This window comes from Vombatus ursinus, unplaced genomic scaffold, assembly GCF_900497805.2.
Source record: "Vombatus ursinus unplaced genomic scaffold, bare-nosed wombat genome assembly UNPS02009918.1, whole genome shotgun sequence".
Taxonomy (NCBI): domain Eukaryota; kingdom Metazoa; phylum Chordata; class Mammalia; order Diprotodontia; family Vombatidae; genus Vombatus; species Vombatus ursinus.
In genome coordinates this window covers 278,153-291,338 of record NW_020949696.1, presented here as the reverse complement: position 1 = coordinate 291,338, position 13,186 = coordinate 278,153, and the positions used below count along the sequence as shown (strand labels likewise).

Below are 13,186 nucleotides of genomic sequence, written 5' to 3'. Positions count from 1 at the left end.
GAAGAGAAAAAGGAGAGTGGAAAGAGAGGAGGAAGAGAGAGAGAGGGGGAAGGAAAAAAGAAAGAGAAGACAATCGCTTTTCTGCAGAGGAGCAGAAGGTCCACTGAGAAACAGTTTCACCTCTTGGCAGAAAGTGTTGGACCAGAAGCAAAAAATGAGGCATACATTTTAGGACACAGCTGATGTGTAGATTTGATTGTCTTAATCATACTTGTTACAAGGGATTTGGTTTTTTTGCGGGGGGGAGGAAGGAAGGGAGAATGGGGAAGGGAAGAAGGGGCTGGTGATGGGGAAGAGGTGAGAAAAAAGCATCAATGAGGCATTTTTTTTTAAATGCACAGAACAGAGAAAAACTCAGAAGGAGTCAGACACAAGCAGGACAGCTTTTGAACGGAGGTGCTGAAATTATCATATCCTTTAAAAATAAATTCAAAAGTCCAGTCAGCCAGTGACAAAGCATTAAATGAAATGAAGATGACAAAAAAAAAACGTGAATGGGGAACATGAGGGGAAAATGTAAAAGTGAGAAAAGAACAAAGAATTAAACTTCCGTTTGCAGACAAAACGCATGGACTCAATCCTGAAGTCAGACACCAAAAAACTCAGCATCTTCACCATTATCACAGTTGGAGGACAGCATTGTGTCCTCTGGGGCTGAGGGGAAGGGCAGGGAGGAGAACAGGTCTTTCTTTCCCTCGACCTTGGGTGTCCTAGACAAAGACACAAGACACTAGCCAGGTTGGGGGAAGGGAGAGAGAAAAGGTGGGGAGAACTCTGGATGTGGAATGCTGGACATACTCTCAGACAAGGGTGGTGCATTGGTTAGTTCTGCTAAATTTCTGTTCCCCCACCTTTTTAAAATCTCTATTACAAGGGATGGCTTGCTGGGTAGGGGAAAGGGGAGGGACAGAATCAGAAATGAACGTGATGTGTAAAACAAAAAAAACAAAAAAGAAAATCATTAAATATTTTAAAAAAGAAACACCACCAGCCCATCTGAGGGACCTGCTCTCCTCTGGCTCTCGGCTTGCAGACAACGGGGCAGCCACTAGGCACAGTCCTGCCAACCCAGGACCCCACTTGCCCGTGGCCCCAGCCCATCGCCCCTACCCTCCCTCACCGCTTGTCCGCCTTCACGTGGTGCTGCCTGACATCCTTCAGGTAGCGGCTCAGGTAATATTCTAAGGTGTTGAGGAAGGTACTGTCTTTGTCCACGAGCTGGGCGGCGCGGGGCTGGTTGGTGAGCCAGTCCATCACGGAATCGATCTGCTCCTGCTGGATCTGCTGCGAAGAGCGCAGTTGCCAGAGACCCGGCGCACTCATTTGGGCTCCTCCCCTCCTCGGTTCCCACCCAAGCCAGGCACTGCAAAGGCCCCCAGGTCCCTTACCATCTGTTCTGTGAAGACCTGGAGATCGGCAGGGGTGCCCTGCAGAGAGAGGAGGAGGAGGAACACAGAGTGCCGAGGCTGGAGGGGACAAGGGCCAGGGCCAGGGCTGGGGCCGGGGCAGGAAAGGGGCCAGGGCTCTCTTACCTTCTTAGTCAGGTTGTAGATAACTCGGGTCAGGGCCTCTGCAATGATTCTGGTGTTGCGGGTGAGTGTTTTGGAATCTACCCGTGACCTTCAAAGGAGGAGAGGGAGGAAAAGCTCAGGGGCCAGAAACGAGAACATCTCTTTTCACATTCTCCCCTCCAGAGGTCACTGCACCCCTGGCCGTCCTCTCCAGGGCCGTGGCTCCTCCTCTCACACCCCATCCCACAATGGTGGGACGGGGAGAGGATCGTGGGGTCAGATTTAGAGCTGGGAGGGACCCCGGACACAACCTGACATTCACACAGCACCTGCTATGTGCCAGGCCTTGGGCTTTACAAACATTCCCTCTCTGAGCTTCACAACCACCCTGGGAGGGAGGGGCTGCACATGGTCCCCATTTAACAGATGAGGAAACAGACAGAGGTGAAGTGTCCTGCCCAGGGTCACAGTCACTGGCAGAGGCCACTGTAGCCATCACCAACATCTTCAACCCACCTCAGCCCCTATGTTGGTAAATGTTTAACAGGATCTCCCCCCAAAAAATAGCCTATGCTGCATTATTAACATCTTCTCCATCTCCTTAAATTTTTTTTTATTTTTTAGGCAACTGGGGCTAAGTGACTTGCCCAGGGTCACATAGCTAGTAAGTGTCAAGTGTTTGGTCTGAGACTGGATTTGAACTCAGGTCTTCCTGACTTCAGGGCCGGTGCTCTTATCCACTGCGCCACCTAGCTGCCCCCATCTCCTTAAATCTAAGAGTAGCAACAAAACAATAAACCGAGTTCCGGCTGTAATGTTTGCTGATCTCCAAGATGTAAATGCTCACACCAGAAATTGAACAATCAGCCCTCATGAGCCAGTATGAGCTGGCACCAGCACAATCCTTGATCTCCCCATAACCCATAGCTGCGCCACCTTCGTGAATCTGAAATCTGAAATTCCTTTTACTGATGGTATCTCCTGTCTTCTCTCTCCTTCCACTCCACTCCTCCAAAAACTGTTTCTGGTCCTTTTCTCACTGAAACTTTCAGCGGCCTCATCCCTCCCAGTTTTCCTAGCTCACAAAGCCCTGCCCTGACCTCGTCATCCCTTCACAGATTTGAATCTACAACCACGGTCGTCCTCTGTCTGCGATTCCCTTGTCCTCTGGTCCGTTATCATTCAACCATACTAATTATCACCCTTGAATATCATTTCTACCATCTGTGATTGAGTTCAGGAAAAATTAGCATCAGGTATCCTGGCTATGTGACCATAGGCTAAGTCACTCTGACTTCTCAGTGCTCCTAGGAAAACACTTTTAAAATATGTACTCCTTATCTGGGATTAATTTTTTTTGACAAGTCATTATTTCTGTATAATTGGTTTCCTTTGTAATACTTTGTATTTTATTTTATACAATAAAACAAGATTCAGAGAAGGGGTCCATGGGCTGCACCAAACTCACTGACATAAGGGTCTAGGACATTAAAAAAAAAGTGAGGAACCCTTGCTCTGAAGCAATATATTACAGAGTAGTGAGGAAATGCCACTAAGAAGCCCCTCCCCCACCAGAAAAAATTATTCTCAACTAGGTCTTCACTGCATCACAATCCTCCATTTCTTTTTATTGTTGTTCAATTTATCTAGGTCTGACAGGGACAAACTGAGGTCCCACATTATCACATTTGTCCCTATATCTCATTTAACTTTTGCTTTAAGTATTCAGATTCTACTTTATTTGGTACATATATGCTTGATACTGGCATTAATTCATTGACTATGGTAACTTTCAGCAAAATGTACCTTCCCTGTTTATCTTTTGTCTGTTTTGCTGTTGTTTTGTCTGAGATCATGACTGCCACCCCTGTTTGGTTTTTTTTTTAATTCACCTGAAACCTAACAAATTCTGCTGTGTAAGATACATTACCTTCTGCTTCAGTCCCATATTTTAACAATGTGCATCTTTCTTTCACCTGTACCTCTTGCAAACATATTGTTGGATTCTGGTTTCTAATCATTCCCCCGCCCTCTTCTGTTTTATGGGTGAGTTTATCCCACCCACATTCACAGTATATTGCTAATGGTCTAATTCCCTCTATCTTATTCTCTTACGCTTTTCTTTAAGAGTTTGTTTTGCTTAAGACTAATCTTTCCCTTACTCTACTCTAGATTTTATCTCCCCCACCCTTTTCCCTTCTCCCCTTTCCTATTTCCCTATTGAGTGAAATGCATCTCTGCATCCAATCCTGTGTGTATTCCCCGCTTTTGACCATATCAGATGAGAGTGAAGTTCAAGTGTTACTCACTCCCCTCATAACTCCCTCCTTGTTTGCACAGACAGACTTCTCCTTCTGCAGCCCCACCACGTAAGATCATTTTCCCCATCCTTCCACTCTCTTCCTCTTCCCCTCCCTTTCCATTCTTCTTTTAAGATCATCAAAACATAACAAGACCACTTTCCAGGTCCTCTATCTAATTATACTCCCTCTATGACTTCTGATGATGACAGAATTCTGAGTGGATACAAGGATCATTTCCCTAAATTAGAATATAAACAAGTTATCTTTGTTTAGTCTCTGTGATTCATCTTAAACCTTTTTAGGCCTCTTGTGTTTGTATTTCAAAATTTCTACTCGGTTCTGGGTTTGTTTTTCTTTTAAATAAAGAATACTTGGAAGTCCTCTATTTTATCAAGGGTCTATTTTTCTTCCTGTAGGATTATACTCAGTTTTGCTGGATAAATTACTCCTGGTTTTAAGTCTATTATCTTTTGCTTTCTAGAAAATTCCATTCCAAGCTCTCTACTGCTTCATAGTGATGGCTACTAAATCATGTGTGATCCTGACTGTGGCTCCTCAGTACTTGATTTTTTTCTTCCTGGCTGCTTGCAGTATTTATTTCTGTGTCCTGGAAGCTCTGGATTTTGGCTATACCATTCCTGGGAATCTTCATCCTGGAGTTTCTTTCAGGAGATGACCAGCAGATTCTATTTTCACTTCGCCTACTGGTTTTAAGAAATAGGACCAATTTTCTTCATAATTTCTTTTTTTTTTCTTTAAAAAAGATTTTTTTAACATTTTTTTTAAAATTCTGAGTACCAAATTCTCTCCCTCCCTTCTACCCCTAACTCACAGCTGAGAAAGCAAGCAATTGTGATGTCAATTATATGTGTGAAATTATGCAAAACATTTCCACATTAACCACACTGCCAAAAAAAAAAAAAGCAAGAAAAATAAAGTGAAAAAAGTTATACTTCAATTTGCACTCAGGGTTCATCGGTTCTCTCTCTGGAAGTGGATAGTATTTTTTCACCATGGGTCCTCTGGAATTGTCTTGAAATACTGAATTGATCAAAGTAGCCAAGTCTTTCACAGCTGATCATCATTACAATATTGCTGACTAAGCCCAATGATCTCTCGGTTCATCTCACTTCACTTTGCATCAGTTCATAGAAATCTTGCTGTGTTTTTCTGAAACCACTCCCCATGTTATTTCTTATAGCACTATAGTACTCCATCACAATCATATGCCACAAGTTGTTCAGCCACTCCCCAATTGATGAGCACCCCTTCGATTTCCAATTCTTTGCCACCACAAAAACAGCTATATATATACAGATATATATACATATATATATATATATATATATATATATATATACACATATAGGGGTACAGGTCTAGTAGTGGCATTGCTCAAAGGATATGCACAATTTCATAGCACTTTGGGCATACTTCCAAATTGTCCTCCAGAAAGACTGGATCAGTTTACAACTGTAACAACCATGTTTTAGTGTACCTATTTTCCTCCATCCCTTCCAGCAGTTGTCTTTATTGACAGGTGTAAGGTGGTACCTCAGAGTTAATTTGCAATTTTCTTATCAACAGTGATCTAGAGCTTTTCATATGGCTATGGATAGCTTTGATTTCTTCTTCTGAAAACTACCGGTTCAAATCCTTTGACCATTTATCAACTGGAGAATCATATTTTTTAAAAATTGATTCCCCTCTATAGTCAGTATATATTTGAAAAATAAGGTTTTTATCAGAGAAAAACTGCTGTAAAATTTTTTGATGTTACTTCACTGTCTATGGCACCTTTTAGCAAAACTTAGTTGCCCTCTTTTTTTTTTTTTTTTATTGAGGCAATCAGGGTTAAATGACTTGCCCAGGGTCACACAGCTATTAAGTATCTCAGGCCAAATTTGAACTCTGATCCTCCTGACTCAAGGCCGGTGCTCAAACCCCTGTGACAGCTAGCTGCCCTCCCTCTTTTTGGGGTAGGACAATTAGGGTTAAGTGACTACTATCTCTTTTAATTAGGTCTAGTTTTGCTTTTGCTTTGCCAAAGATCCTAATTGCTATCACTAACTTTTTTAACTCAACTGAAGCATATTAGATTCTGCTCTGGCCCTTCACTTTAACTCTTTCTGTTTCAAGTGTTTTTTTTTTTTTTTTTCCCCCAGGGTTCAGTGATTTGCCCAGGGTCACACAGCTAGTGAGTATTATGTGTCTGAGGTCTGATCAGAACTCAGGTCCTCCTGACTCCAGGGCCAGTGCTCTATCCACTGCACCATCTAGCTGTCCCTTGTTTCAAGTGTTTCTTATAAACAACATTATCTTTTATAATTTCTTAAAATACAATGTCTCTACTCTTTTTTTTGGCCATGACTTTAAAGAACTACAAGGAGTCTTAAATTATCTCTCCTGTTTTCCAGTCAGTTGTTCTTGCTATGAGATACCTTACATTTTCTTCTAGTTGTTCAGTCATTTGAGTTTGTTATTTCCTGTCTCATGGAGTCACTGGCTTCTATTTGGTCCATTCTAATTTTCAGGGAGTTTTTTTCTAGGGTAAGGTTTTGTATCTTGTTCCAAGTTACTGATTCTCTTTTCAAATCTTTCTTCCTTAGCTCTTGTTTTTTCCCCCTATTTTTCCCTCTAGTGCTCTCACTTGGTTTCTAAAATTACCTTTAGCCCTTTTTTTAAACTCTTGCTTCATCTGTTCCAGAAATCATGGTTGGACTTGTGTCCAGGCTGTTTCCTCTGAGGCTTTGTTTATAGACGCTTTATTCCTCAGGATTTGTGTCTTGAGCTTCCCTGTCACCTATCCACAGCGCTTCATGGTGCCATTTTTTCCCAGTTTGCTCATTCTTCCAGCTTCCTTCCTGACCCTGCACTTTATTTTAGGGCTGGGCTCTGCTCACTTGCGGGGAAAATGGCTGAACAGAATTTTCATCCTCTTGGGTCCTTCTGCTGCTTTCTTGAGGGGCACTTATCATTATGTTAGCCCAAGGTCTCAGGGACAGCTTAGGTTGGGGACCTGCAAGCTGTCAATGTTCCCAAAGCGGTTCTGATCCAAGACAAAGTGTGCTCACTGACCTCTGGTCTGAGCTCTGCAAGTTCCTGACCTGGGTTTGGGTCTGCACAACATTCCTACGTGTATAAATCTGGTTGGAAATTCCAGTAGACTATTGTCAAAATCAGCTAGGGAAGCTCGGTTGGTTCAGAGTTGGTCTGAGATTCTGCCCCAGTTACTCCACCGTAGGCATCAGACTGGGTTGGAGGCTGAAACTGAGACCCCTCTCCACTTCTTGGGCTGGTCACATAGTAGTTTGCTTCAAAGCTTGTTCCCAGCTCAGTGCATAGCGTAGGGTCAGCAACCACCTCTCACACTCCCCTAAGCTTCCTCAGTCCACACTGGTGGCACCTGCACAAGATCAGGGTCCTCCATAGAGGTCCAGGACCTTTGCTCACCCTGGTGTACAGTCTCGGGCCCCTTCAGTTCTCATATGCTGGAACACATCGCAGGTGCTGCAACCCAACTAGATCGTGCTCCTAGTATCCACAGAGAACTATCTTCCTATACTGACCTGGGCTGGAAATACGACATAATGGGATTTTTTTCCCCTTGGATTTCCCAATGAGGACCTGGTCTGATACGTTTTCCAGATCTTTGTAAGGGGCTTGTATTAGAGGAGAGATAAAAGACAATAGCTAAAGGGGATGATGGAACAAGTAAGGGCTTTTGAGGACAGGAGATTCCTGGAGAAACTGAAAGTAAGTGAGACAGTGGGGTTGGGGGAAGGAGGGCAATCTGCTGGAGAATACAAGACAGAATGACATCACTTGCACATGCAGATATTCAGTCACCACTGGTCTTCCATACCTGCAAGACTGGGCCAGCTTGATACACTGCCAGGCACAATTAAACCCAATACACCTGCCCCAGCTACCCAACTAAACCAGCCTCCTACCCAGGTGAAGGATCCATATCATTTGCAAGGGGGTAACTAAGTCTCCCCATAGGAGAGGGGCTTCTGCCCCAGAATCCCATCATGCCTTTCAACAAGCTCAAAACTCAGGAAAAATATTATTTAATTCCATTCAATGGTAGCTTTGTAGTTTGAGGAAGTCCTATCTTGTCACTACCTTTATGACTCTGGGCAAATCACTTCATCTCTCTGGGCCTTGGTTTCTAACCAGGGGGAGGGGCGGGGATGAACACAACATGGACTAGATTGGCCTCTAGGGTCCCCTCTAATCCTAAAATGAAGATCCTGCCTTGCCTCTGACCTCTCCACCCACACACAGAGACATGCACTTTACTAAACCCTTCTATCTTATACATGTCCTAGCAAGAAATCGGAGGGTTTGCCAGCAGCCGTTCCAAGAAGGGAAGGGTGGACGCACAGGGGACAATGCCAAATAAGATCACTGGACAGACCGGGGACACCCATGCCAGGACCCCTTCCCGTGTGCCCACATGTCTCTGGCTAAGCGTAGGAGCACAGCTTGTTTCTATCACAGTTTTCCAGCAGAGACAGCAGGACACGTGGGTGGGCTGCCACAGCCTGGGGATAGGAGCAAGGTGTGACAGCTGTCCTCCGGCAAGCCTCCAGGGACGTCAATGCTCCACAGGCAGGAGCCTAGACCTCGGCCTGGAAGGAGACTCAGAGGTTATCTCCTCCACCCCCCTCCCAGGACAGAGGGGGAAACCCACTGCTGGTCATTTGTGCAACCTAACTTCTGCTAAGATTAGAGGGTGTCAAGTGCCACCAAAAAGCCTACCCAGATCTCTTTCTCATCTGATTCCACAGGACCTCAGAAGCAAGGTTCAAGTCTACGCTGGCTGTGTGATCCAGGGTAAGTCATGAAAGCACCTCTCAGTATTCTATGTAACTCTCTATGAACACAGCAAAGATAATGAGCACCTTGGAATGATTGCATGTACTCGAATTCACACTATTTGAAGGTGTAATTATGCAAACACGTTCACTGATTCCAGACCAATGTAAATATGACACACATATCCAAATAATGTGACCACTTTTAGCTGCATAAATTGCAAAGGAGGCACTGACCTACATGGGGAGAGGAAATTTCCTCACCTAAGACATCCCCACACCGATGAAGTCACAAGTCCATCACCGTCCCTTTTATTCTTCTTGTGTACTCCACATTCATTTTCTTTTCCTTTGAGACTAGGTCTCCCTTTCTCACCCAGCAGCCACTCCCAGGCCAGATCTCAATGATCAGCATGGAAGCTCTAACCTGCCCCATTTCCGACCCAAGTCAGTTCCTTAGGCAGCTCGGTTGGTGGTCTTTCAGGACTCATCCCACTAGTGCAGAGCTTTTTAGCCCTCCTACAACACAGAACTCCCACCAGCCTCAGCCTCCCCAGCAGCACAGACTTCAGGCCTGCTCCACAAAGCCCAGCTCCATGCACTAATCTATTGGACTGCTACAGGCCTCACACGGAGTGGAGGTTACCCTGGATTCCTGAAGGCAAGTTCTATCTGGCTAGAAATGCTTAGAGAAAGCTCCCAGCAATAGCTTGTCTGCTTTCCAAGAACCAGCCAAAGTACAGAGAGGCTCATTACCAGCAGGTCAGTCATGGAGGGATGATGAGACGGTCAGCACACCCCATGGAACAAAGAAAATGACTCTGGGTCCCAGGAAGCCCGTTTTCGGTCCAGCAGAGACTGAGGACAGAGTGCTAAGAATCAGTTTTTAAACCATCTACGAATACTCACAAGGCTACCGGCATGCTAAATAGCTGACCTACGGTTACGAGAAGAACTAAATCCTATCACAGCCTTGACAGGTTCCCTATGAGTGAAACCAGAAGTCAGAAGGATGCAGCAGCTAACTGGGGGCTGCAGATAAAGGAGCCAGACAGGCTGGGTGATATCTTGCAGCCAAAGGCAAAAGAAACCTCATTTCGAGGGATGGCTGGTTATCTGATCTTGGTAATCAGTACTCACAATATCAGTCCTCAGCAAAAAGATGATATGAAGATAATTAGCCCCCAGTGACATGCCAACAACCAAGGCAGAGGACGAGGCAGCACAGAAACTCTAAGACCCTCTGAATAAAATCAACACACGCTCCGATGTTCGCAGGAACACAGTTCCAGAACTGCAAGGGCCCTCAGAAGCCATCAACTCCAACCCCCTTTTTTTACAGATGAGGAAACTGAGGCCCAAGAAGGTTAAACGATCTTCCTAAGATCATAAAGAGGGTCTCTGAGACAGGATTTGAACTGAAGGTCTCTGATTGCAGAACCAGTGCTCTTTCCCCTATACTCAGTGACTTCAATGTAAAGGTGGAGGGGGTGAGAAACAGTGAAAGATGTTGGAAAACCTGTTTCAGGAGTAAGAAACCAAAGATGCCAAAGGCTCATAAACAACACAGAGAGCCCTACTTGTCACGAATGTTTTCTCTAAGTAGGAAGGCAGGTGGCACTGGACAGGACAAACACCAAATAACAGCACAAAAAAATGAAACTGACCAAGCCTGACCCCAAAGAAGAGATGTGAGACGTCCCCCCACCCCCAACTCCTGCTTCTTCATAGATGTACAGGATCACGGGTGTGAAATATGGCATACAAAATTGGTCTTCTGACATATGTTAGCTAGCTGTACATAGCTCATTTTTCCCTTATTCCTTTTTCTACTCTTTATTAAAAAGGATGGCTCCCTGGAAGAGAGTGGGGGGAAGGACACAGTGAGAAATGCAGGTGATGTAAAAACAAAAGATACTAATAAAATTGTATTTAAATTTTTTTTTAATTAAAAACTATATTACAACTGAAATAGTTCTGTAAGGAATGTCTAGCTCTCAAAATGAACAAATCTTTGAAATAAAAACAAAGGACAGGAAACATTAAGATTCTAAAGTGGGAGTCATTTCCAAATCAGTGGTCTTGACCAACTAGTGAGAGCAAAGATCACACACCAAATGTGAAGAATAAAAACAAGAAGACAAGCAAATGAGGTGACTCCAACCTGACCTATTTGAACAAGCTACTAATACCGAAAAATGGGAAATAAAAGAACAGATGTGCACTAACGATTTAAAAGCAATAAGCACCCAGGCACCACCTCAGCCAAACAAACGTTCCCTCTCTTTGCCAATCAGAGGAAGATGGTAGCCATGGCCAAGGCTGGTTTACAACATAAACTCATTTGTGAAATCTTACAGAGGATAACAGTGGAAGAACACGAGCAATATTTCTCCTCATAAAACGTATCCAGAAGCAATGTAGAGAAAAACACGTCTAAAGGAAGACCAGATAGGCTGAGGAGATACTTAAAGATAAAACTGGAAGGATAAAGAAAAGGTAAGAAATGGAAAAGACCTGTGAATATTTCTACAACTACTTTTTCCCACCAGTTTCCCACACAGTGAAGCTCAGACACATCTGAATCCTAACATCCCAATGCCTAAGTACTGCATGAAGCAGCAGTTGGAAAGAGCAGCGAAGAGACCAGGTGTGGGACATGTGCTGGAGGGGACAGAGCCGAAAGAAGGAAAGAAACCAAGCACTTGGGGGTGGGAGGTGGGGGGAGCCACAGAGCTTATTACCACAAAAGGCTGGCTAAGAAAATACAAGTAACTACTTTCCCCCATATGCCTACCTTCCCACCTCTTCAAAACTTTCATGAAAATAAATCCACAGCAGCCTTTTCACTGCCAGACGCAGCACGGTGTAGGGAGAAGAGAGGTGGCATGCAAGCCAGAAAGACCTGGGTCCAAGTTCTGACCCTGGGCCATACTAACTGTGCGATCCTGGGTGAGTCGCAGTGCCCCAAGCAACTCTCTGTGAGGCTCTGCATTACAGAGAAGGTGCCGATTTCCAGTCCCTTTTCTACAGCTTCACAGGTCTTTATGGTCACACAACTGCGATGGCGCCCCTCCATGCTTTCTTAGCCTGTGCACGTCTCCCTCCCGTCTTCTGTAAATACACCAGGGACTCAGAGACCTCCCCGTGGCCTGGGCACCTACGTCCCTTTGCTTTATCTTACAGTGTTTGCCCTCACGTTCTTCCTCTGGTTTGGTGGTTACTGTTTGGTGACTTAAAAAAAATGTAGTTCTTAAGAGCAAAACACTGCTTGGCAAGTTCTCCCCCAACAAGGCACCTCCTATAAACATGTCAAAATCAAACCTGAAAAGGCATTAACAAGCCGGATAGACCCCTCTGCTCAAGAGCCGAGGCACAAAGCAAAGGGACTGAGTGTGCTCCCCAAAAGCGTTTGCTACTGTCCTGGAGGGTGTCCATCAGAGTCCAAACTGGGGGTAGGAGGGGTTCCCTAGCAACGGTGACAGCCTTCAGATGCTCCTGTGTTTGCCCTCAATCGTGGCAGATTCTCCCTAAAGAGCAAGACTCGCTCAAAAGTGTTTGGCTGAACCATCTACACAGGAAACCCCAAGAGGGTGCTGAATTCCTGCTGCCAGACTATATGTGCAGCTGGAGCAGAAAGACCCTGGGAATGGACAAGATGGCCCAAAAGGAAAGCTGTCTTTGGGGACATGTCCCCTGCATTTAAGGACCCCGTGGTTTTCTTTGAAACAAAAGCCTGTGTTTTAAACATCACTGTTCTTCTAATATCACTGTATGACTGTGTCATGAAAAATCATGAGAATCTAGAGAATTAGAAGCTTTGGGTTCATCAAAAGGTGTTGGAGATGTGTTTGGTCACCAGAACAACAGCATCAGGGGCGTCACAGAGACGGATGACCCAGAAAGGGAGGTGGGCTGGTCATATAGCAGAAGTAAGGGACATCCAGGGCACCCACCCCTCCAGGAGCCACACAACGTCAAGACGTCCAGAGAAGGCCCTCAGCTCACTGGACGGATGCACTCCTTGTGGAAGATGCACAGGAGGCCAAGGATCCCAGATCCCACTTATTTCTGCACATCTCATCTTTCTTCATTAGACTACCAACTCTATGAGACAGAGCGCACCCTTCTATGTCCCCAAGGCCCCAGCACCAGCACAGACTGGACATACATCTGTGGGAGAAAGAGAGGAAGCATGGGGCAGAAAAGCCCTCTCTGTTTCACAGGTTCAGTATTGGAAATAAAAAGCAAGATGAGAATGAAACACCCCACTGTGGGAGGTGTGACAAACTGCCAGTAGTGACATGCCCGAGTATCAAGGACCTGGACAGACTGAAAAAGAGGTGAGCAGTCCTTGGGAAGAGTGAGGAAGAACGTGAGGGCAAACACTGTAAGATAAAGGAAAGGGAGGCAGGTGCCCAGGCCACGGGGAGGTCTCTGAGTCCCTGGTGTATTTACAGAAGACAGGAGGGAGACATGCACAGGCTAAGAAGGCATGGAGGGGTGCCGTCGCAGACTCACACCCAGGTGGGGATGGCTCTGCTGAAGC

General features: G+C 45.2%; 1 protein-coding gene across 4 annotated transcripts in view; it reads right to left on the bottom strand.

Moving 5' to 3' along the window:
- Positions 1-13,186, bottom strand: part of NCLN (nicalin) — a 41,176-nt gene that overhangs the window by 5,344 nt on the left and 22,646 nt on the right. For 2 of the 4 annotated variants that reach the window (XM_027853245.1, XM_027853243.1), the window contains exons 10-12: positions 1,533-1,620; positions 1,389-1,427; positions 1,121-1,284 (exon numbers count right to left, since the gene is read on the bottom strand). In XM_027853245.1, the coding sequence (XP_027709046.1) occupies positions 1,121-1,284; positions 1,389-1,427; positions 1,533-1,620 (291 nt within the window). The remainder of the gene's footprint in view (positions 1-1,120; positions 1,285-1,388; positions 1,428-1,532; positions 1,621-13,186) is intronic. The other 2 variants (XM_027853246.1, XM_027853244.1) reach the window with 1 other exon arrangement.